General features: G+C 33.8%; 1 protein-coding gene across 4 annotated transcripts in view; it reads right to left on the bottom strand.

The window, feature by feature from the left end:
* Positions 1-26,610, bottom strand: part of LOC110102566 (SNARE-interacting protein KEULE) — an 85,418-nt gene extending 58,808 nt beyond the window's left edge. For 2 of the 4 annotated variants that reach the window (XR_003701628.1, XM_028697299.1), the window contains exons 1-3: positions 26,069-26,610; positions 22,615-22,673; positions 12,047-12,154 (exon numbers count right to left, since the gene is read on the bottom strand). Coding sequence is in view for 3 of the 4 variants with exons in the window: in XM_028697299.1 (XP_028553132.1) it covers positions 12,047-12,154; positions 22,615-22,673; positions 26,069-26,138 (237 nt within the window). In the remaining variant the exon portion in view is untranslated. The remainder of the gene's footprint in view (positions 1-12,046; positions 12,155-22,614; positions 22,674-26,068) is intronic. The other 2 variants (XM_028697298.1, XM_028697300.1) reach the window with 2 other exon arrangements.
* Positions 26,611-27,145: the final 535 nt, after the last annotated feature.

Below are 27,145 nucleotides of genomic sequence, written 5' to 3'. Positions count from 1 at the left end.
ACAACCTAGATTAATTGGACCATGCTACAAATGTGGGATCTATGGCCATCTTTATGCGGCCTGTAGAAAAAATAATCCACCTCTAAATAACTACATTGAAAATGACGAAGAAGTAGAGGAAGAGGAAGAAAATAATTCTGAAACTGAAAATGACATAGAATTAGAGAAAATTGATGTCAAGGGGGATGAAGGTGAAGAACTTTTGGTAATCCGACAAGTCTTAACAACAAAAATTGACAACGGAGGCAAATGGCTTAGAAAAAATAATTTCAAAACAACTTGTACAGTTGAAGGGAAAATCTGCACTCTTATGATAGATAGTGGAAGTTCAGAAAATTTTGTATCACAACTGATTGTTGATAAGTTGAAATTAAAATCCAAACCACTTGCTAAGCCTTATAAAATTTCTTGGTTTAAAGAGGGAGGTGAGGTTCCTATCACAAAGCAATATGTTGTCAACTTAACAATTGGGGGTCTTTTAAAGATCAAGTTACTTGTGAAGTTGTACCTCTTGAAGTCTATCATATTTTGTTCGGTCGACCATGGCAATTTGATAACAAAACTATTCACAACGGTGAAAAGAACACTTACTCTCCGATTCAAAACAACAAAGAATTCACTCTCTATCCTCAAAAATATGTGCCTGATTCGCCTGCTAAAAATAACAATGTTGCCAAAATAAGCACTCCTGAATTGCTTTTGAATGCGAATGATTTCAAACACTTTGAAGTAGCTTACTTAGTTTTGGGAAAAGAAACTGATTTTGTTCTTCAAATTCCTAATGAAATTTGATCTTTAATCAATGAGTTTTCTAATTTATCACCTGAAGAACTGCCTTTAGGTTTGCCACCAATGAGAGATATTCAACATCATATTGATTTAATTCCTGGAGCAACTTTGCCTAATTTACCTCATTATAGAATGAGTCTAACTGAACATGCTGAACTTTTTAAGCAAGTGACTGATTTGTTAGAAAAGGGTTTGATTAAAGAAAGCTTAAGTCCTTGTGTTGTGCCTGCTTTATTAACTCCAAAAAAAGATGAAACGTGGAGAATGTGTGTGAATAGTAGGGCAATAAATAAAATCACCATTAAATATCGATTTCTGGTTCTTAGGTTGGATGACATGCTTGATATGCTAAGCGGTACAAAAATCTTTTTCTAAAATTGATTTGAGAACTGGGTATCACCAAATAAGAATAAGACCTGGAGATGAATGAAAAACTGCTTTTAAAACAAAAGAAGATTTGTATGAATGGCTTGTAATGTCATTCGGGTTTTCAAATGCTCCGAGCATTTTTATAAGAACTATGAATCATATTTTGAAACCTTTTATTAGCAAGTTTGTTATTTTATATTTTGATTTATAGTGTTCAATCTTCTGAGCATTTTAATCATGTGAAACAAGTGTTACAAACTCTAAGGGAACAAAAGCTATACATCAATCTCAAAAAATGTTCCTTTATGACTTTGAGCTTAACATTTTTTAGTTTTATTATTTCTGCTGAGGGGATAAAAGTTGATCCGATAAAAATTGAGGCAATTCAAAGTTCGCCCACTCCTAAAAACATAAGTGAGGTGAGAGGATTTCATGGTTTGGCTTCTTTTTATCGAAGGTTTATTAAGAACTTCAATTCTCTGATTGCTCGTATTACTGATTGTTTAAAGAATGGAATATTTAGGTTGACACCTCAAGCTAAACAAACTTTTGAATTCATTAAGAAAAAAATGAGTCAAGCTCCCATTCTTAGTTTGCTAAATTTTTAAAACATTTTTGAAATTGATTGCGATGCTTCTCATGTTGGTATTGGTGCTATTCTTAGTCAAGAAGGAAAACCTATTGCTTACTTTAGTGAAAATCTGAATGATGCTCGATCCAAATATTCTACTTACAATTTAGAGTTTATGTTATTATTCAAGCTTTGAAATTCTGGATATGTTATTTAATTCAACGGGAATTTGTCTTAAATACTGATCATGAAGCACTTTGTTTTCTGTGCTCTCAAAAAAATTTGAATAAGAGGCATGCTAGATGGGTTTCCGGATGACGCTAGACGGTTATAATGAGTATAGCATTTTTATAATTTCATTTTGTTTCGTTTGATTTGGCTCTTGTTTCTTCGAACGTTGGTTTGGTTATTTACAAGCTTTAATTGAATCGAGTTTGGTTTATATTTTGTCGTGGTGTTCTCCAGTTTGCCTCTTCTGTCTAGTTTGATTGCATCAATTTCAATTGTTCGGTGATGCTTCTCTAAAAGGATTATGTTGTGTGTTGATGCAAAACAAAAAGGTGATTACCTATACTTTCAGATAGTTGACGCCTCATGAAAAGAATTATCTAACTCATAATTTAGAATTGACTACAGTGATTTTTGCATTAAAATTTTGGAGACAATACTTGCATGGTGTGAGATATGAAATATTTACAGATCATAAAAGTTTGAAATATATTTTCACTCAGAAGAAATTAAATCTGAGAGAGACAGAAAAGATGGCTAGAATTGATAAAGGATTATGATCTTAACATCTAATACCGTTCAAACAAAACTAATGTAGTGGATGATGCATTAAGTACAAAGTCTAGAGAATAGATGAATTGTATATTAATTATAGAAGAAGGGTTAATTAGAGATATATAAGCCTTACAATTGGAAGTCAGAATGCAGGGAGATCAAGATTCAGCTAATCTTAATCAAATGACAGTTTATCCTTCTTTAGAAGAAAGAATCACTAAAGCTCAGAAGACTAATATTGAATATCAAAAACTTATTGAACAGTGACAGACAAGAAAAAGAAAGGTTCTCATTGTAGATGATCAAGGAAGCATTATGAGAAATGAGCATTTAAGGATACCAAATGAGAAATCAAATTTGAGTCGGGAAATTTTATATGAAGCTCATAATTCAAATTATTCAATCGATCCATGAAGCATAAAGATGTAAAAAGATTTAAAGACATTAATTTTGTGGACGGGAATGAAAAGAGTGTGGCTCCGAAAATTCAGCCCCGGCCTCCACCTGCTTTGCTTTTCTTTCTTTCAGGAGGAGTTTTAACAGATTAATTTCCATGGTAGATTTTGGAAGGCATATGGGTTTGTAGATAAGACACTACCCAGATATTTCGCCCTCATTTTACAAGAACTTTATAATTTGAGTTATGATTTCCTATATGCGCAAGCCCCTATAGTTAATTACCTCTCCCGATAACAAGAGAGAACTTTCTATTAAGGCTAGTCGTTAATCAGATACATTATATATGTAGATACTTAGTATGAAGCGTATAGTAGCAGCATGGGCTTGAGAATTGGAAGTTTGAAGGTTTTCTATTTAAAATTAGAAATTTCACCATCGTGCACTTAAATCGGATGGTGGGGGGATGAATGATAGACCCGATCAAGATCCCATGATTTCGTCGTCTCAGGCCATCGTAGTCCCTGGTCTACTTAGTCAGAGGAGGTAGTCGACCCAACCTGACAGAAGGATCCTTGTCGGAAGCCATGGGTTACTTCGTCCAAGAGGACCTTATAGACCTAGAGTGGATGTTCGTCTAAGGTGATAAATTTCAATCCACCTTAGCTAACAGAGACCTTTGTGCCCTATCGATCATATCCTAATGATTCATATCTCAAGGATTTGATACCACTAAGGAACGTATTGGCTCTGGTCATAACCGGTATTTCGTTGTATCATTTGGCGACAAAACTACTCATTTCGGAGAGCACCAGATTATAACCGTTTATCCTGTGATGCCATTTGGCGACAAAATCGCCGGTCAGAAGACACGTACCACATTCTTACTGGCAGGAGATTGTTTGAGAATAGATCTTAGTGATATTTTTGACTAGGCATTAGCTCTTTGTGAGCTAAAATAGTTTTTAATTTGTCTACCCTCATAAACTGTTGCGGAGGGTGGACGGATTTTGTGCTTCAAGTGTTTGATAGTGTTGAATTTCTTTAAATATTTTGGATTTTGGGATTTTCTGGGATTTTGAATTTTTCAATATTTGGGATGATATTTAAAATATTTGAAATTAACCCCTCTGGTTGATATTTTCGTTCAACACGGTCATCATCGGGGTGTCTGGGGTCATTTCTATTTCATTGACTGGACCTTATCAACTCTGTCAGTTTACAGATAGAGGATCGGGTGCCTTTATTAGTGAATTCTCATTGCTATAGGTCTTAAAGGCCTAATATGAATGTATTAAGATAAATATACGGTCGCCGCAACCGTATATTTGTTTGATGGTTCGAACCCTATCGACTCTTATTAATCCACATATAATGATTGGGTTTGAACTTGAATTCACTTATTGACCCGCGCAGCATCCCTAGACGTCAAGTGCAAGGTTTAAAATTGCGTAAATAAGCCTCGATGTGTTTTTTGTTCGTAAGGCGAGGCATAAGCCTCGAGGCGGTATGACGCGTAAGCCTCACGAATGAAAAATTGCGTAAATAAGAATTTAAGGGTTTTAGCAGGTAAATAATAGTAAGATTCTATCATACAATAAAAACATCTAAATGACAAGCGAAATTAGTGGAAAGTAAAAAAATAGATGCAATAAAATCATGTCCCAAAGTATAGAACCACAAAATATTAGTCTATCAAAACTCCCAAAGTACAAATAAGAAAAAACATATAAAATCCAATCATGTCCCATCACTAAATGGGTCTTCAAAGGGATCTTCTCCAATTGTATCTATGAATGTCATATCTTCATCATCTTCAATAGGACTCACATTTCTCTTTCTTGTTCAATAAGAATGATCATCATCATGTTAATTTCCCACTTGATATAAATATAATATAATAGCATATAAGAAGTTATGGAATACCTTTATTTGGTTGTTGTGCTGCAGAACTAGTGGATGTGTGTGGTGTGATACTAGTGGATGTGCCCACCTGATCTACTTCGCCCCTCAAGACATCTACATTTAGATCCTCTAGCTGCAAGTCTGATAATGGCAAATATGTCTCATCATCTATGAACCACTCATTATCAGATGCCACATCATCACACACCAATGGATCCTCATCATCCTTCAACCCCTTATTCTTCAATCTCCTATCTCTCAACCTCTTGTTGTGCATAATATACACAAGGGAGCTCATTCTAAGTGTTGAAAGTCTATTTCTTCTCTTTGTTTGCACTTGACTATATATACTTCAGTTTCGCTCACACCTAGATGAAGAACAAGTGAGGCCCAAAACTCTAACAGCAAAAAAACACTATAACTCAGGGGTGGAATAACCAAATTGGATCCACCATTCAATTCAAGAAGAAAAATGATAATCATAACATATTAAAGTGTTATGCATTTACAAAAATAAGCATACCTGAAGACCATTTGATAATAGTTGATTTTGCTGCTTGGAGGCCAAAAAATCCCTCCTTATTCTGAAATAGAACAAGTTGTAAATCTGCAAGCTCCCTGACGGTCTGGTCTGATATTAGTCATTCCATGCAATGATACAAGTCAAGCTTCAACTCCGGGTTTGAGGATTTCTTCTCTGAATATTGAAATTGAGGATTGAGATAATACGCCGCTACATGTAGATGACGGTGTAACTGAACCTCCCATCGAGCATCAATGATATTCCAAATCTCTCTATAACTTGCTTCTTCTCCTCCCAAGTTATGTGCAATTAACTCCTTCACCTCATCCATAGCATTATAAATAAAACTCATGTCTGGTTTCTTCTCGGCATCAACTAAACGTAGAACTTGTACCAAGGATCTCATGCTCAATATGGCATAGGTCACAGTAGCCCAAAATTTATCATTTAGAATTAGCCTTCGTATTTCATTTTCCTAAGTTTTCTTCCCCAACGCAGAATTAAGCCATTGTGTTGATGTAAACACTGCTTCAAGAGGTTGTCTCACATCCAGCAGGTTCTGCAGTGTCATATATGATGTGGCAAACCTGTAGAATAAACTTGCAATAGAAATTGAAAATGATTTGTAGTGCACAAATGTAATAACGAACCTAGTGGTTGCAGGGAGAATGATTTTCTTCATTGAAAACTTTCTCATTAAGGTAAACCCATGAGTGATTTTAGATGAACTTTGTGATCTTCTTCGCCCTAGAAAGAGCGCTCTTGTGTTGGGGTAAATCACCAAGTTCCACCAATATGAGATCGATACAAGGGGTCCAATATAGGTGTTTCCTCTTTTCCATCAACATCTGACTAGCTACTTTGTATGCATTGGCATTGTCAGTCACCACCTGAATTCCAATTGCTCCCCAATCTCCTCAACAATCCCATCTAGTAAATTGAAAATGAATTCAGCATTTTTAAACTCATATGAAGCTTCAACTGATCGTAAAAACACCGTGCCGTAGGGATTGTTGACAAGGATATTAATCAAGCTCCTGCTCCTCATGTCAGACCATTCATCTGACATAATGGTAACACCAGTCTCAATCCATGTCCGTTTAATCTCATCAATACTCTGCTATGTGTTTTGTAGCTCATCCTTTAAAATCCATGTTCGCAACTCGTACATGGAAGGTGCCTTCAACCCTCTCCCATACAACCCTACAGATCACAGCATATTGAAGTAGGCTAGCAATGTTGCAACATTAAATGGTATGGCATTCATAAAAAAAATCTGTCAATATCCATGCAAACCTGTCGTCGACCCTCTTTGGTACCAGCTGCAGTCAACATCTATGCTTGTCCTCTATCCTCTTTTGGATTAGTCATATATTGGTCCATAGGACCCCATGCACCTCTATTATGTATAATGGAGGAAGAGCTCTTTCCACTCTCGCTCCCAAAATAAACACCATGTTCAACCATTTCATCAAATTGCTTTTGTTGTAAATGTTTGGCCGTCGTACTCTTTTTCATATAAGTTATAATTTCCCCCTACACATTATCCAGAACATACGCACAAGGTGTTACATTCTTATGTGAGCCGGATAAGTGTTCCTTCATATGAGTTACTCCTCCCTTCACCGCCTTATCACAAAAATTACATTTTAAATATACATGTCTTCTCGCCGCCTCCTACTTCAACTTACACACTGTATTTCAAAGAAGGGTCCATACCACAATGACGTATTTGCCTTTCTCTTGCCTCTAACCACGTTTCCTAATGCACAAATAAGAAAATAAAAAAAAAATCAAAAAATAAAAAACCTTAGATTTTTTTTCATTTGAAAAATCTTTTGTTTAACTAAAAAAAAAATTAAAATCAGTTGTGGACTTCTCCTAGAGGGCAGCCAGACACTTCAAGATCGCCGGAGTGAGGCCGTGCTGGCGAGAGAGGCGGCGTGAAGGGAGGCCGAGCGGACGTCATGCGGAAGAGGGTTGCAGGCCTGCGGCTTTTTTTGTCTGCTCGGAATCAAGTAGGCTAATATGAGAGGGGAGGAAGAAAGTTTAATGCATTAAGGCTTAAGTGTGCGGGTCCCGAATTCTAGAGGCATGCACCTCACACTGAATTGCGCAATTCAGCCTTAGATTCTGCAGGATATTTATCATAGTTGCGCCCATGTCTACTATCATCATTCATAGAAGGCTTAGTGCATTCACTTAAATGCTGATGTTAACATTCATTTGGATACATCTAGATATATCAGATTATTACTTCCACCTCATGTCGAATCTTTCTTGTTGCGACTAACATGCTGATCATGGTGCGTCTCTTATGGCTTATCTATCCTTCTCATTGAAAGTAAATTGTTAGGTGCACATTTACACATTAGTCCGCATTGATAGCAAGGATCTGCTCCTCCTACCTCTCATTTACTTTTCTTACGGACATATCACCGCATGATCCTTGTTATAATTCATGCATATTTCATTGAGTATGTTGTTACTGACATGTCTGTTGCTCTTGCATTTAGTATTCATTTCATACAGGTCTTTTATTTGCTCATTAGCATTTGATCTCCTTCGTTATTGTATCTTATTAGAATTAAATTGTTGTTGATAAGAGAGATTACATTGCATTCCTTATAGCTCCTTTGATGTCACTTGTAGTATATTGTTTGCACTCCTACATTTGCAATGAACAAAATGCGCCACAATTATTGTTGATTTCCCTATTCAAATCAAATCTCTTTTTTTATAGGGGAAGTTGAATTTGCTTGCATGACAATGTGGATATCACTTGTCCTCATTTGCAAGTTGATTTTGCTTTAATGTTTCAAGCCATTTAATTCTATCATTCATCATTTGTATACCTTGAGAATTCATTCAACACTCTGTATGAGTTCTTGCTTGCAAATGTTATGTTATTTGGAATCAAGTTTGGCTTATTGCATCATGGTTTAGGCTTGATTTCATATGATTTGTTAAAGTCCAAGGCTTTTGCATTTGTGCAAGTTTTAGTTAAGTTAATTGAGTTTAATTCAAGTCCACTACTGCTCATTTGAGTTCAAATTCATTCAATTTTGAGTCCACTATTGTTCGCTCAAGTGCAAGTCAAGTCCCCTGTGGTCTTGTAAAGTTCAAGTCTGAGTTCAAACTGAGTTCATGTCCACTGCATTTAGTTCAATTGAATCTGAGTTTTCTTGCACATAATTCATTTGAATTCAAGTTGGGTCTTTAATATTCTTTGTTCAAATCTTCTTATCATCTTGAGCACAATTCCTTGAATCTAGTTCAAGTTCATACCCACCATACTTAATTCAAATCAAGTGCAAGTTCACAAGTGTCCTTGCAAGTTCAAGTTTGAGTTTGAGTTCTTATTCGGTCTGAGTCCAAGTTCAATCATAGTCCCTTGCAGTTCAATGTCACTTGCTTTGATTTAAATTCATTTAGGTTCTATTTGTTATCGTTCGCTTAGCAAGTTCAAATTGGATCTTACATGTTCATTTAAATCAATATTAAGTTCATTTTCATTCGCCGCCGGTTCAAATTTAAGTCTGAGTGCGGTCTTATATTCACCCGAAATTTCGGCAGCCTCCCGGCGTCTCCCTTGTTTAGGGAAACTACGAGAAACTGGGCCTTCCCACCACGCGCAATAAAGGCGTGTATAGTAGGTGTCCTTAGACACCGCAGCCGTGGTCTTCATTCCCACCACGCGCAAAAAAGACGTGTATGGGGTCTTTGAGGGTACCTTTTTTAAAAGACAATTGGCTTTCCCCTCGCTCGAGGTTACTTATAAGTGACCCCGCCTCGTCGTAGGCGTCGTACTGGGTTCCCATCCCACCACGCGCAATAAAGGAGGTCTTTGCTGAAAAAGGTAGAGATTTGGGCTTATAAATGGAGGTGTCTTTGATGAACCGGAAGTAGTGACGGGGTGAGGAAGTTGCGGGAAGAAGAGTCTCATGTGCATGAGACCCGGTTAGAGGAGAATTGGGAGTTGGGAGTTAGGATTTCGTATGTAAGAGAAGAAGCAAAGAAGTTGAGGGCCTCGTCTCTCCATTTTATTAACGTAATTCGGAGCGAAATCGAGGCGAAGCATGCATAAGTGGTCTGTTTAGGCGCCGTTTGCAGGACATGGGCATTGCAGCGACAGGATTGTAGCGACCAAAGCAGATATGAACAGGATTTGAAGGCAGGTATGTCATAGTTCAAGCATTTTTTTTATTATTTCATTTTGTTCACTTATATTCAGATGTCAACAAAGAGATGAGACATAATATGTGGCTAAATGTGAAAAATGTCAAATTATTGAAGCATATCATCAGAAACTCAGTGGCATGTTACAATCTTTACCATTTCAAGAATGAAAGTAGGAAGAAATAGCTATAGATTTTATTACAGGATTTTCCATATCAAGGCAAGGGCATGATTGTATATAAGCTATGATTGATAGACTAACAAAGTTAGCACATTTTCTATATATTAGTCAGGCTGATTCAGTAGAGAAATTGTCTATGTTATTTGTGAAGGAAATCATCAGATTACATGGAAATCCTAAGGATATTGTGTCGGATAGAAATGGACGTTTTACATCTAAATTATGGAAGAGCATACATGAAAGTTTGGGCACAAAATTGAAGTTCAGTATTGCATTTCATCCACAGACAGATATTTAATAAGAAAGATTAATTCAAGTGCAGGAATATTTGTTAAGATTGTGTATTCTAGATTTTGGAGATGGCTGGAAGATAATATTTTATTAATAGAGTTCACTTACAATAATAGCTACCAATCAAGTATCAAGATGGCTCCATATGAAATTTTATATGGCAGAAAATGTTGAACTCCATTGAATTGGTTTGAAATTGGTGAAAGGCAATTATTGGATTCATAATTAATGAATCAAGCTACTAAAAATGTTAGATTGATTAAAGACATTAAAAGCAGTTCAAGAACCCAACAGAAATACTATGATCCCAAGCATAAAATGATATAATTTGAAATAAGAGATTTTGTATTCTTGAAGGTGAGACCAATGAAGGGTGTTTCTAAATTTGGTCAAGGTGGAAATCTCAGTCCTCGATACATTGGCTCATTTGAGAATATTGAAAGAATGGGACAAGTTGCTTACAAATTAGCACTACCTGTAGATATATTTGATGTACATAATATTTTTCATGTATCAATGCTCAGAAAATGAGTTACACATGAAATTCGGAAAATTCATCCAAATGAAATTGAACTTCATAAGGATTTGATTTATATTGAAACACCTGAAAGGATATGAGAAAAGGATGTTCATAAATTGAGAAGCAGAATAATTCCTTTTGTAAAAGTAAAGTGAAAGCATAGGTTAGTAAAACATGCTACATGAGAAAAAGAGGCAGACATAAGAAAGAAATTTTTTTACCTATTTGAAGATGTATGAAAAGCTGAATTTTCGGAGACGAAATTCTTTTAAGGGAAGATTTGTAATAATCAGAAATTTCAGGTAATAGAAATTCAACACATTATTTCTTTTAAAATTAACTAAGTTTATTAATTCATAGTAAAATAATTTAATTTTTATTTAACAATTAAGTACTATTAAATAAATATTAATAGAAATTTTAAGCAAAATATTAAATGGAAATTAATGTTCTAAATAGATGCTTCCTTTGGGATGTAAGAGGAGAGAGAAGCTATAGCATGGGGTCCACTCTATCCTTACATTTGTTTGGAATTCATACAAGCAGCCATTGTAGAGTGTTCGGCACAGTGCAAGGAAAAGGGAGTTCGGCACAGTGCCCGCTGGATTGTAGAATTATTGGGTATTGTGCAGAAATTCCTGTAACAGAGGTCGGCACAGTGTATTGTTATGGATTTCGACACAGTGCATGAATTACTATAGCAGAATCGGCACAGTACATATAGAAGAAATCGGCATAGTAAAGTAAAGAAGGAATTGAGATAACAGTGACTGTGGGATAATTCAATTGATGAGAGCAAGCAATTGCTTCGAGGAAACAATGAAGTACGAATAACAAGTATTAGGAGGAGGTAAGAAATTATAATGTTTTTCGTTATCTTTTCTATTTCTTAAATTCGGTAAAGTTTCTAAAGAAGTTCATACCAATTATAATTTTAGGATTCATCAGATATATGCAAAAAAAAAGTGTTTTGAGATAATTTATCAAAGAAAAAGATTACATGGTGTAGAATTGGAAGAGGTAGTTCATCAAAGAAGTAAGTTATGCAATTATAAATTACAAAAAATAAATATTATAAATTCTTGATGCATACAATATCAGTTGATTCATTTAAAAGGTTGATTGTGTTAAGATAATTCCAAATATGAAATATGAACATACATCTTTGTATGCATTAATAAGCAACTACATATCCATACGAAGACTTGCAAATGGAAATAAGATAAAGCGTGTTTGTATAATGTAATGAAATTGAGTATACTTTCAAGTTATCTTGTATCAACAACCACTTGCATGTATGTATCATTAAAATTTAAAATAAGATTTATGATTATTATTTTAATATTTCAAGTTGATAATAGTTTAAAAAGATATCATTAATTTTAATATTGGCCAACACATCCTGGTATGTAAGTATAGCAAGAGACAAATTCTTATGAAATTTTATACATGGCAAGTCAAGTATAAATTACTATGTTGTGAAATATATTGAATATCAAAAATTAGAAAATATTGACTATAAAATGATATACAACTTACAAATGCAGGTGAGGCAAAATGGTCCCCATATATGACACTGCATTGTAAGCAGGGCAAAGGAGATCCAGAGATATGATACATGTATAGTAGGTATGACAAAATTGACCCCTAAAAAGATAAAAAAGACATCTATATTATTTAATGTCGATAATGTCATATTTATCGAGGCTTTATTGAACATTTTTTTGAAAATTTAATCAAATCTTTAAAGACTAATATTGATATTCTGTATAGACTTCAAATGAATGAAATGATGATTTTTAAAATATGATTTATGTTATTTTGCAAATATTTCTAAATTAATTCAATCATGTTATTCTTTATAATTTGATATTTAATTTTATGTAACTTATATATATTTATTGAGACTCATAACTCACCCGTGCTTTTCATAATGGTTTTTATTACAAAAAAAGAAAAGGAAAAGGTCGAAGTAAAATAAGTTTTAAGTTGTTTAATTTTATAAGCTAGTATTTAACTTTGTTTGTAAGTCTATATCTGAGATATATATACTGTTCAGTGTTGTACTCTTTTGATTTTCTTAGTGGCTCTATAGATATTTATGTTTTAAAATTTGGATTAACTAGATGCTTCTGTTTACTATATAAATGACATTGTAGTTGGATGTTTTATTCAAGGATGAAATTGTGTGAGGAAGGATAAAAGAAAAAAATTGATGTTATGCTTATTTTTGTGATACTCTATGTTACTGTTAAGGAGTATCGTGGGGTGTTACTTTTATAGCCAACATTATTACCCCTAAACACTTTTATCATGTATTAAGTACATGTCCGTCAAAGATCATTTTTATATTCTACTTCACCCTACTACCACAAAATGTCAAAAGAACTCCAGTCTCAAGTTCAAGAATTATTAGGCTTCTCTTCTTAGTTTCATAATTTATGGCTAATGTTTGGAGCATCTATGTGCGGCATCCTCTGTTTGTTTTTGGCAACAATTTAAAAAACTTAAAGAAGTCAAAAGGAGACTTAAGATAAAGAGTTCTAGCTTTCTTCTAAAATACAAAACAAATTTGTAGAGACCAGTGGTAAACTTGACTACTCTATGTTGGATATTAACCCTCTTCAAAATGATATGATGTTAAAAAAAATTATTGTTATTATCAGGCATCTATCCAATTTGAAAAATTCCTTGAGTTTCTAAAGAGCAAATGCCCACTGGTTGTATAAAGGAAAATATAACAATATATTTGAATCATAAGATCAACAAAAAAAAAAGCTTTTAACATGAATAGGTTTTTCTAATTATAAGAATGGCAAAATATTTAACTACAATGAGATTGCTACTGAGACAATCAAACTCTATAATCAATTCATTAATAGCAACTGTGCCTCCCAATGTCTAGATATTCCTTGTAGGAATACTGTCCCTAATGATCTTATCAGTAATCTTATCTCTCGGGTCTTAAAGCTAAATAATTCAAATTTACTAGGGATGTTGCAAGCCAATGCATCACTAATGTTATCCTCTTCTTATTATCCTTCATGAGAATTCTTAGAAATGTTTAAGTTATTTCTATTATTCTCATTTCTAAGTCTAGTTCTTCGATCTCCATCCTTGACTTCAGATTGATTTCTTTGTGTAATTTCTTTAAAATACTATTGGGATTCCCACTAGTAGGATTAAAAATGTTATAAGCTCCATTATTTCTCCTACTTATGAAGCTTTTATTTTTGGTAGGTTCATTAATGAAAATATTTCGTAGGCCTCTAAGCTGGATAGAGGTTTCCACAAAGCTATTTCATCTATGAATGTTTGTCAATTGACATTTTCAAAATTTGTAGAGAGTTTCTCTTTTTCAATGGATGGATGATAGCCTTTCCCTACCAAGTGTATTTGCTTGATCAAACATTGTATCAATGAGTACTTTCTCTTCTATCAACTTCATAGTTTCCTAGAAGTTTACTTGCACTCATCTAGAGGGTTGAGGGAGGGTTTCCTTCTATCACTGTATGTTTTGCCTTTGTTATAGATGATATTTCTTGCTTTCTCAAAACCAAGATTGAGTTAGAAAATAATTTGATTGAGTATCCCTGCCCAAGTCCAAAGTTCCTCACCTGTTATTTGCAATGATATGCTTATCTTTGGTAAGGATGTTCCTTCTATTCATAAAGTGTTATATTCAACTCTTTATTATTTCAATGATATTTTTGGGTTGGCTTTTAACACCGCTAGAAGTCATGTTATATTCACTATTAACATTATCAATTATATTGACCAAGCTAACATTGTTCATGTCCCTATTGGTAAGTATTATTTACCTAGTTCTTCCTCTTTCCACCTCTAATATTAATGTTCTGCTCTGTCAAGCTCTTATTAATAAAATAAAGTCAAGACTTCCTAGTTGGAAAGAGTGCTCTTTATTCTACCTCTACCTAAGAAAGGTAGAGGTAGACAGGATACGAAATGAGCATATACATGAAAATGTTCGAGTAGCTTCAGTGGCAGATAAGATTAGAGAGAGTCGCCTTAGATGGCTTGGTCACATAAAACGGCGGTCTTCTGATGACCCAGTTAGGAGAGTATATGTATTAGATTTAACCTATGTTAAGAAAGGTAGAAGTAGACCTAAAAAGATTTGGTTAGAAAATATTAGAAATGATATTTCTTTATTAGGTATAAATGAGAATTTAACTCTTAATCGGACACAAAAAAGAAAAATTATTCATGTAGCCGACCCCACATAGTAGGATAAAGGCTTGATATAATTGTTGTTGTTGTATTCTTAGCGTGTTACTTCCAGGTTATAAAACTAACATCTTATCTATGATCAATTATTGGAGCCATACTTTATCTATTCCCAAGTCTATTATTCATTAGAATTTATCAATTTTAATAGATTTATTCAATCTGGTTGGGCACCTAAGAAAGTGCGATAAAGGCTTGGGATAAATGTTTGATGTTATTGTTGTTGTTGTATTCTTAGTGTGTTACTTCCAGGTTATAAAACTAACATCTTATTTATAATTAATTATTGGAGCCATACTTTATATATTCCCAAGTCTATTATTCATTAGAATTTATCAATTTTAATAGACTTATCCAATATGGTTGGGCACCTAAGAAAGTGCGCTCTATTTCTAGAAACAGAGCCTATAACCCCAAGAATTTGCATGGTTAGAGCCTACCTAACCCAATATTTATTAACATTACAACAAGACTTAAGCTTTCTTGGAAAATGATCACAAAAAATTGGTATTGGGCCAACTAAATGAAGGCTAAGTACCTCAATTATCAGCCCTTGGATTGATGGCCACTATTATTATGCGCCCACTGTCTTTTCGGTTTAATGTTACATAAAAGGCAACGGCTTGGAAAATTATTGGAGCTATATTCTTGATGTATCATGACTTGAACTCTCTTACCATTTCTACCTCTTCCATAGATGAACACAAAATTCTATGAAACAGATCATTTTTCTTCTCACTATCTAATGTCATACATTTCCATCTGGTAGCTGATTCTATTGGCATCCCTTTGTTTAGACTTAAGGAGCTTAACTATAGTTTAGTCTATAGCTTGGATGACTTTCAGCAACAAGTTAAAAATGTCAACCTACATTGGAATTCCTAATGTGTGCTCTTTAGGCCTAAGAGACCACAACTATTTGTTCTTTAAATACTCTTTCTTCCGTGATTTATTATTTTTATACCTTTTTAAATACAGTTACACTCCTACTAATTGCCCATCATCTTATCATACAAAGTTTTTTATAACTCTCACCTTTTCCTTAACAATGTGTTCCTTATTAAGTAATGACTATCATTATCTACAACTTATGAAGGGTCCACATTAATGTTCTCTTTAGTAGAAGTAATCCATTTATATGCAAACTATGATGCACCGACACTTCCCCACAAAGAGGCGTGCAGTGTCCGATATGTATCCGACACGTGTCGGAATCGCCGAAAACGTGTTTGATTAAAAAAATATTAAATACAAATTGGGCACGCATGTCCGACACACGTGTCTTAATTATTTTATGAATTTTTTTAAATATAATTTCTTGTATTTAAAATTCTTATTTATTTAAAATATAAAAACTAAATTTCTTATTCCCTAGCCACAACACAAAATCAATCGTCCGCACTCAATATTTCATTCATCGAATATTCTCATATTCATTTCTTTTTAGCGGGTAGAAACTATTGGTTTCACAACAATGTATGATGTCATCTTAACATCAAAGTCTGACATCGTTACAACATCAACATTTCAAGATCATCTCAGCATTAAAGTCTAACACTATCTTGACAATGATGCTCGATGCAAACAATTTTTACGCCCACAACTTGACAGCTCATCTTTGTCTGAAATCGTCTTAACATCGATGACCAACGCCTTCTAAACATCAATAACTAATGCCCTCTTGACATCGACGTTCGATACTTACTGCATAACATTGATGCTTGACCTCGATAGCATTGTTATCTCCTTTCTCGATGTCCGATACACGACATCGACGCCCAACTCTCGACATCCTAATATTAATCATTTAAAGCACAAATTCTAAATTATTTTTAATATTATACTTAATTTTTATACGCTGTTTTTAAAATATAAAAAAATATAATACCGTGTCCAACCTATATATGTATCATATAGTTTCAATAATTGAAGTGTCTCATGTTCGTGTTATATCGTATCTGTGTCACTGTGCCCGTGTTTGTTCATCCTAATATGCAAAACTAGGCACAATATCAAATTGGAACTTCCACTTGGCTTGGTTGTTATGAAATTGGACAACTGTAACTCATTTCACATCAACATGAAGCATTAGGCTCTTATAGTCAAGCTTTGTTACAAGTTTGAGATATTTTTTCAACCCTTCTTAGTTGATTTCATAATCACAATTGTTTTATATTTTCTTTTGGCTATTAGTACTATTTTTGTGTTAGCTCTTTTGTTTTTACTATTCAAATATTTATCTCTTCAATTTCTAGAATTATATAATAGCTTGTGGATTTTCTTTATCATTTCTACTCTTTCATAAATTTTGCTGATTCATAAGGCTTATTTCATTATTGGGATCCTTAGGTTGGCTCAATTTCTTTACTAGGATTGTGATGTGCTCTATTGACTTAATATGTCTGGCTGCTTTGAAAAACTCAATTATATTTCTTAGAGAGGTGTGCTTCTCATCTGATGTGTGGTTGTGGTTTATTGCTTTTGGTTGGTATGCTTACTAGTGGTACTTGTCTGAGCATGGAATAATTTTATGGTTTAGTGGATACCTCAAGTTGGTTTTGGCATATAACTATCTTCTATTGGATATTTTCTCTGTTTTGGTTAGGTGATCGGATTACTATATCATTCTAGGTTATCTTGTATGTCATGAACCTACCGGTATTGGACATGTAGTGAAACAAACTAGGTTCTAGGAATGCAAATACAAACACACTTCCTTTCAATTAAACATAAACCAACACCAACTGAATGAAACTTAATAGTAAACAAATATAAGTAAATGATTAGAAAATATTGCAAAGAAACAAATCAAAACTTAAAATTAACTGTCCTCAGAACAACCTAGAAAAGTCACCTCACATGCAAAACCCAAAATAGGTTAGGTGCTTAAAGGAAAGGACAAATCAGTTGTTCACCACAGAAATTTTGATCAAGCTCAAGTCAGCACTCCTCCGGCAAATACCAACAAGTAGGGCACAACAACACCTTGAAACTCACAATATTTGAATAAGAAAGGTATAAGTGGAATGGGAACTGTGGAGAGAAGATTAGATAGAAGACCAAGATGAAATTAAAGAAAGATGGTAGAAGAAAATAGCTCGCAAGCTATGACAAACTCGTAGGTTTTAAATAATCACATTCCAAAAAATTCTTCAAAATCTCTCTCCAAAAAAACTCTCTTTCACAAAGGAATTCAGCCCTAATTTATAGGAGAAAGAAGGGGGAATAGCATTCAATAATTCACATAATTGTGCCACCAAAAATAGCCAATAGGAGCCTATCAAGACATCCCATTTACTGTGAAGTTAAAGCACACAACATAGGAAACAACAAGAGGAAAATCTGAATAGCAAGCAGCATGGAAACCGAACAGCCACCATGGGAAGAATAAACAACCACATGGAAAGACCAAACAACCACAAAAAACCTCTCCAAATCAGCCCCTACCTTGACTGCATCATGTAGTTACTGGATATTGGGTTTTGGCTTATGCTCTTTATTATCCAACTATCCTTATGTATCCCTTTTGATTGTTAATAATAATTAGGGCTCTACTAAATTGATCCTTAAACTCTACTTCTCAAAAGAACTCTCAATCTTTCATTCTTATATGACGTCTTTGTGGGTTTCTAGTGTGAATTGGTATGATGATAAATCTTTCATAAGTACCAACCTCTTTCTTTTCTCTCCACCTACTAAATCTTATTTGACAGAAATTATTGGTTTATCCTAAAGCTAATTTTTTTACATGTGGTGCTTTGCTTCTACCGATGTCCATGAGTTTGTTGATTTCTTTACTTATTTTGATTTTTTAGTTCTCTTAGACTAAAGAACATTTTCAAAGTCCTTGCATTGTTTCTTTTATTAAGCCTTAAGCAAGTGCTTGAGTCATTTTTACTTTCTGCTTAGGCATATCATTATGCAATTAAGAAAGCCGATCATGTCTCGAACCCTCATAAAAATTCTCTATTTTTCATATTTTTTATAATTTAGGCTTTTTCCCTATATTCCCCAACAAGAAAATGCTAAACCTAATGATAATCTATTCCACTTGTATGTTGTATCAACTATTGAATAAGTTCATTAGCATCTCAAGTTATGTCAAGTAGATCTAAAGGAACAAAAATATATAGTAAACTATACAAAAGTAATAATCATTACTGAGAAAAGTTATGCAATAAAGTATTGAGGAACAACTCTTCGTCCCTTAATTTTGTAATGCATTATTTTTGAGTAAAAGCAAAAGTTCTAGGAATATCAAATAGTTTTTTTTTTTTAACCGAGTATTTTTTATTTAAATATTTTAGTCTTGTACTAGTCATTCTCTATAACATTTATCCATGAACCAATAAAGTAGGAACTATGAAAAGTTAAATATATAAAGGAGAGTAAGAAAAGAACTTATTCGTAGAGTCAACCACAGGTGGCACAATACCTTAGAAATAAATCATATTACAATGGAAAATAGATTAGTTGGAAGGAGGTGAACACAGACATAGAAGATGTGAATGTGAAATTATATTGAGTTCACTGATCAAATTTAGACTTATATTCCAGTAGATAAATAAAAATTTATAAAGAATTTTCATGATTTTTAATTGCTCACATTATCAAATTTTTGGCTGTCAAATCTTGACATTTGAAACAAAAAAATGTTAATAGTAAATAATTTCTTGGAAGATAATCCAAGGTCCATGCTTAAAAAAGAGAAAGTAAGATTGTTATTAGAAGAAAAATCAGATGAGAAAAATAGGTGTCCCACCACCCTTCACCCAGCTTGCAGTGGCTATCTACTAGAGAGACAATGATAGGGAGGGTAAAAAAAAGAGGGCCTTCAGAAGCCATCATGATAACATCTCAATGTTGAAAAGTTTTTTGTTAAAAAAAAGGGTTGAAGATAGCTAGAGGGATACTTGTCATTGATAAAAAAGGTGCCATGATGATGGCTGCTCTACTATGTTTGAGGCCCAGATAGAGAAATGCAATTTGTCGATGTTATCTCTATTTGAAGCCAAGATGATACACCAAGCCAGAAGCAACAGGGAGACGGCTAGGGCACTCAATGGCTTGGAGTTGGATCGAACCATATAAGCCTTAGTTTTTATTTAATATTTGAAAAAATAAATTATAAAATTATTAAGTTAAAATCTTAAACCCTAAAAATTAACATAGCAAGCACTATGTGGGATTTATGCCATCTGCTATTGCTATTGCATGTCGCAAATAGCACAAGCCATTTTTACTCTATGTGCCATCTTAAGCAAATGGTGTAAAGGATGTGCCACGTTGCACCATGCGCCATGGCATGCTCTTTTTATGCTATTGACATGTATGAATGTGCCACGTTGCACCATGCGCCATGGCATGCTCTTTTTATGCTATTGACATGTATGAACAAAGGAGAGAGAGGGAGATGTGGTGTCCACATCCCTAACATCACTCACATTATTAGGCTTAATTATTTTTTAAAAAGAAAAAAAAGGAACTAAATTAATGCAGTTATTTTTGCTCCATCAAATTTTAAGAATACTTTGTGTAAATTCATTAAAAAAATAAGAAATTAATGATAAGGCAGAGATAGAGAAACGCAAGAATTGGATGAAAGATTCTTAAAACATTATACATGAGGTATGATCCACCATCCTTTGAACATACATACAATTTCCCCTTAATTCATATTTCACATTTATATATCCTTTTAAAGGAACCCTTGAGCTATTGGATCTCAATCGATCAATTGATAACCGCTTAAAATTCCATCCACCTTGACATCAACTTAGAAGCCACCAATAATGGTAGCTCCTAAGTCATTAACCATAATTTTCACCCCGTCCTAAAGCAACCCCCATCCTTCAATCCTTTGTCTCGCACAACCAACCACTAACGCTCTTCTTCCACACTCAATCAAAGCTGCAATAGTAGTCACAATTTCATATGTACCATTAAATAGAAAAATATAATAATTTATCGATCTTTAAACCTTCTAACTTATGGATAACGACACCTGTAGATAATTCAAGCCTCCATTTCATTATTGAATACCATAATCCTCCATATTATCTCATTGTCATTAAGAATGATCTTCACCACTTCTAGCCACTATACATGTTTTGATCATCTCCATCATCATTCACCCAATGATGCACAAATATGGACATGACATGACATGGACATGAGATACATCAAATACTAAAAATATAGGATACATATATGAATTAAACACGACATTATGTTTTTTGTCTTAAAAATAGTCTACATAAATTGAATAAGCAGAATATTAAGAATTATTTAGAAATAATAAATCATTTAATTAGAATTTATTCTTAAAATGATTAATATTAAGATGTTGAGAGTCGAGCATAGTTATCATGTGCTAGGCATCAAGATGGGAGATGATAATGCTGTCAAGAGTCGGGCATTTATGTTGTGTAATGGGTATCGGACAACGATGTCAAGGCGGCATTGATCATCAATGTCAATAAAGCATCAATTGTTAATTTTGAAATGACGTTAGACAAAGAAGAGATGTCGAGATGATGTAGGGGTATGATTGTTGGTGTATAAATTGCTGACATCAAGTAAAAATGTTAAGGTAACATCGGACTTTGATGTAGAGATAATTTTGAGATGTTGATATTGTGATGGTGTCAAATGTCGATGTTGAGATGGCATTAGGTATTGTTGTGAAACCCTGGTTATAATCCATCAAAAAGAAATGAAAATGAGAATGTTCAAGAAATAGGATATTAAGTGCAGGCAAATGATTTTGGGCTATAGATATAAAATAAGAAAATTATTTTTTATTTTTTAATAAAAGATTTTAAATTCAAGAAATTATATTTAAAAAATCATAAAATATTTAATACACGTATATCAATTTTTTTTAATTAGATACGCCTTCGACATATCTCACACATGTCGGAAATGTGTCATATATGTGTCGTGTTCAATACATATCGAGCACTGCATACCCCTTTGAAAAGAAGTATCGGTGCATCATAGCCTTCAACATAAGATGAAGCCCTTTCCCCTCTCCCTCCCCACTCTCTCGAAATCTTTGGATATTATACATAGCTAATTATACTAGATTGACTCTAATTCCAACTTTAAAACTTTTCCCAACAAGTTGTATTTCAAAATGAAAGTACAAAAATATTATCAAACAAATAATCCAACTTAGAGTGGCTCTGATAAGATTTAAATTCAAATGAACCTAACCAAAACACATTCCGTTAACAAATAAAAGCAATAATAGCTTCATAAACGCGAGGACTATGTTCGATAAAACAAAACCATATTGCACAAACTAGATAGCCTTGGTGGCAATACCACGAATGCCAAATAGTACACAATAACCATCACAACAAGAAGCAACTAACTTATAATACTATCATGGCCATACAAGGAAAATAGAACATACATCTTGACGTTGAAGAGGAAAAATATAAACCGCAAGTTAGAGGTTCTTAATTTATGTAGGTTTGTTTTATAGTGCAATCACTCATATCGGATACAATCCATATTTAATAAATCCATCATAAGTTTTCCCTTAACAAATGATAGTTGCATTATTTGAACATCAATGTCCTACAAGCCAAATCTAATCAAGATGGCCACTAAAATGACTCAAGTCTTTATCCTTCAATGAAAATGAGAGATAAAATCAAAATATTTAAAGTTAGACCATGCAAAAATATAAATTCATTGATTATTAATAATTAAGTTGGACAATTGGCCAATTACCACACTTATCATTGGCAAGAGATTCTTCTCCATAAATCAGGTGAAATAAAAATATGAACAAAAAAAGAAGAGCATTAAAAAAATATAAAAAAGGCAAAAAAATACTATACAAATACCTTCCATATTGCTTTTGGATCCTTTGCCCTAGTTGACCGAAGCATTTCATATAACAGCCCTGCAACCATACAAAAAAAATGACTAAAATATAAAACTACTAGTAACATATACAACTAAGGCATCTTAAGTAAGAATTTGTAGGACAAACTAAAAGCATAACCCAACTTTAAGCATATTCAACAGGACATTATATTTGATGGACCACCCAATGGATGGGGGCAAATCAAAACAATGAGATTTTAAGAAAATTAATCAAAATTTTGGTAGTTTCTTCACAATCCAAAAGCACAACTTAACCTTAATCTTAAGTATATTTTATTGTACTTGCATGTTTATGAGTTTATTTTAGTTCAAAATAAAGTCAAAGTTAACCACTGCAAGATGATTGCATTTGATAGATCGTATTCGTGAATTCAAATATAATTTAACATGAATGTATTCTTATTGCTTCCAACTAGGACAGCTACTTTTGTGAGAGCACCTTCCTCTGGACTCTTCTATCCTATATTTGGCATACCTTCAACTACAATTACTTGTCACCCTCCAAATAAGGCTAATTGAAAATAAGTCCCTTACAAACATCCTATTTACATTAGCACTCCAACAAATATTCAAATGGTACTATGATAGTTCCAATGCATTCTAACTAAAGCATCATTTCAATTAAAAGGCAATTGTTCATTTGTGGGAAAGATTATTCATTATCATAGTGAATAATGGCAATTGATGAATAAGAGTCAAGACCTCAACAACACAAAAGTTCGTATATCATGTTCAAGCTTATGTTAGCCCTATGAATCATCCATTCCTGCCTATGATTATTTAACAAAAGGAAAAAAAAATATCCATATTATATTATTGGGTACATCAGTAAAAAATTCCAACTATTGCACCTATAGTAGCTCATATGAGAACTTGAGAAGCTAGAGGATTGCATCTGAAACATGCATACAGTTGAAATGATAACCCACTAAAAAAGGTCAAAACGAACTTGACATATTGCCATTCCAAGCACCCTTCACACATAAGCATAACCCATCGATGATTTCCACTAAAACTTCTCCCAATTGTTTCAAAGAAAAAGCATGAAATACCCAGAAAAGAAATAAAAAGGTAATAGCCCAACACATGGAGCACCGGCGAATGCAAGGCATAGGGATGGGTCAATGAGCAGCTCATGGTTTTAAAACAAATATAATATTAATAACAAAAAGTTGTATCAAGTAAAAATATGATGGTACTTTGTTAATAAAATGCTCTATAACTTATAGTATAGTGAGACTAGACACAAGCACTATTACTCTTGCAAGGCACAAAAAATCAAAATAATGCATGCTATTCAGACTTTTAATGTCTTATAGTACATTGCTCGGTTAAATGGATGTGATGAGGGTGAAACTATTTTTGTTAAAGAAGATTATAATATGGGGCATAATAAAAATGAATAAGAAGCAATTTTGGTGTAAGATGAAAATTCTAAGGATGACTAGTTAAATTTTTCAAATTGAACATGGAATGGGTAAACAAATTATTAATTATGTTTTGAGCAAAATTATCCCCTTAAGAAAATATGGTCATCCTTCTTTAACTAATCATAAGCTTCAATGCCTTATATTTTGTTCAAATTTCGTATTGCTACTGCACGATAGTTCTATACTTCCATTTGTCAATCTAGTTGGTTTCTTTGCATGATAGTTTTTTTTTTCAATCTATTTTTCACTCATTAACTTTCACATAAGTTAAACAATCTTTTGTTCTTCTAATGTGAAGTTATTTTTTAATATGTTCTCATATATTGTTGAATTATTAATAAATTCATAATTTTTTTATGAATTGTATAAATTTTCAAATAATGTGTCATGCTCTATGTCATACATTTGGCACCATGAGACACTTATGCTCTAGTTTATTATTTGCTATTGATGAGTGTGAATAAGATCATATTCAGTCGGACACCCATCATATTTTTGTTGCAAAAATCCCTTTATGAACAAAAAAGGACATATCAGAAACAAAAAATATGTCAACATAGTATACGTCTTGATGCTCAGGTTTGAGTAGCTTAAATTTCCCTTCAAGCTGGTAATCTTAGTTTTTTGAACTTGAACAAACCAATACCCCTGATTGGACCTCTTGCACATCCCTAGATATATTTCAAGCACTCATTAATTTCAGTCACAATTCGAATCTCTTAGTTCATTCCACAAATTTAAACCCTAATTTAACCTAGCTAGAAACTCTATTTCAACCCTTAACATAAGTTGAATAAAACTTCCTTAGGATGACCATAGGATTGTATTGTATTTAGAAAACATAATAGGAGGAACCCTTTGATCATTCAATTCAAAGTAATTTAATTCTCTTTTAAATAAGTTTGACTTTAGCCATCCATATGATATCCCGCTTTCTAGGCTTAACCCTAATTGATCCAATGGATCCACTTTATAGTATAAGCAATCAAGTTCTTCCTCATTGGATCAGCAACATGCTTGTTTATTGTAATTAAATATGAGACCTCTTAAGCTTGACTTGTAGGCCAAAATTTGACCAATATTCAAACCAACACTACTATCACTTAATCCTCAACACATTCGGTGATTTTCAACCAAAAACCCCAGTCACTTGGCGAAACGCCGAAACCTCTTCCAGGGTTTAGATCATCAAACCATAAGTGAGTTAACTATTAGACTAGGCTTCTAAACCCTAGCTTTACCCAATAGAACCCAATTGGGACAATTGAATCTAGAATATAGCATTTGACAATTTGTCTTTGGCCAACCATTTGAATAGGTCCTAATAGGTTATTAATAATTTGATAGAGGCAAGTAGACTTTCAGAGTAGCTTGATTGTATCCTTCAACCGAATTTAGCCCAAAAGGGTCTATTTGACCCTATAGAACCAAACCAATCATATTGATTAAATTGATTCCTCTAAGGCCTTAAACAAATTCTAATTGGTCAATCATAAATTCTAATTTCTTGATTCACATTAAGCTGATTAAGGTGCCAACAAAGATTTTTCCCTCATTAACACGAAAATTTTCATGTAGAATGATGCCCTTACGCTTTAAGTCAGATTGTCTAACTTCCTTATTTCTACTTATTATTTTCTTTATCTGACTTACTCTCACTTCAAGGAAAGCTCTACTATGTTGTTTACACGATACATACTTTTTTCCCCAATTAAATCAAATTGGATTTGTTTGGCAAGTAAGGGCCAGCGAGGACTTCCATAAATCTAGCTGGATGTGTACTCCCAAAGCCCCCCTTCAAGTATGCCCGGAATCGAAAAACACTTTTTAGTACTTTCTTCTCTAGCACTGAAAATATCCAGTTTCCTTCATCCTCTAGATTGACATTGGTCATATTGCCCACTTTAAGGGGAATCTGATTAGTTCGTCCAACGGAAGAAGATATAAAAGGATTCCAAAAAAAAAAAGATCAAGAACTTACGTTCTCTTGTGATCTGTCGAAGGTTCTTGTAGTCCCCACTGGATGACGATTCAGAATCCGACATGGACATGATTGGTGATTCCGTAGGACCTTGGAAAGTTCGAAGGTGGGGATCGTCTCAACCTCTCAGCCTCCGATTAGATCAAATATCCTGACTCCCTGCTGCTCCCGGGCGATGATACTGGAAAAAGAGAGATAAATGAAGGGAGGGAGGGGAACTCTACCCTCTCCCCCCGAGCGGTGACGGCGCCGCGAAGATCCAGTTGGCAGATGAACGTTGTCGGGATATTCCGGCGAGGTCGCCGGAGAGGTAATTTCCCCGGAGATGGTGGGCTAGCGGACCACGGGCCCGTCTAGAGCAGAATGACCAGAAGCAGAGGAAAAGAGATGAGGACCAGTGGAAACTGGAAAGCTCAACTTGGTGGTATTTGTGAGGGACAATTATAGAAAAACGATCAGATTTCTAGGATGAAACCGTGCGAACGTCGAACCTAAGTACGGGATGCATAGGGCTGTACAAGAAAAAAAAAATTCGTCTTAGATGTGGTTAGTCCAACAAACAGATAATTTAAGTTCGACTTTTAAATAGCTGAACATGAATAAAATTTTATTATATTATGCTTAATTTATGTTAATTAAAATTAAAAATTTTATGACTCCACCACGGCTCCAGAGCACATTTTGTTTAATATAAGCTGAAATCTAATAGAATAATAAAGAATATGAATATATTAAATTTTAACTTAGTTGAGCCGCTCTAATATTGTTGAATCAATAAATGGTATTGGAACATAATACGAGATGGTTGGAAGATGGCTGCAAGATGAAGGTAGCAGGAATGCCCTTAAAGAGAGCGGAAGGGTCCCAATGTGGATGAAGCACTTCAAGACTTATACGTCAGAAATATGCTGATAGCTAATAGCTAACATATAATGCCACATTGAGTTGATAGTAGTACAAATGTAATTAATTTCTATTTTGATTCTTATTAAATTTTGATTCATTGAATGTAATTGTAACTAACTACTCTTGGAAGGATAAAAAAGAAGAGAGAAAAGTTTGCCATAATTCTTTTGT

The sequence above is a fragment of the Dendrobium catenatum genome, unplaced genomic scaffold (assembly GCF_001605985.2).
Source record: "Dendrobium catenatum unplaced genomic scaffold, ASM160598v2 fragScaff_scaffold_911, whole genome shotgun sequence".
NCBI lineage: Eukaryota > Viridiplantae > Streptophyta > Magnoliopsida > Asparagales > Orchidaceae > Dendrobium > Dendrobium catenatum.
The sequence above is the reverse complement of the archived record's forward strand: the minus strand, read 5'-3'. Positions and strand labels throughout refer to the sequence as shown.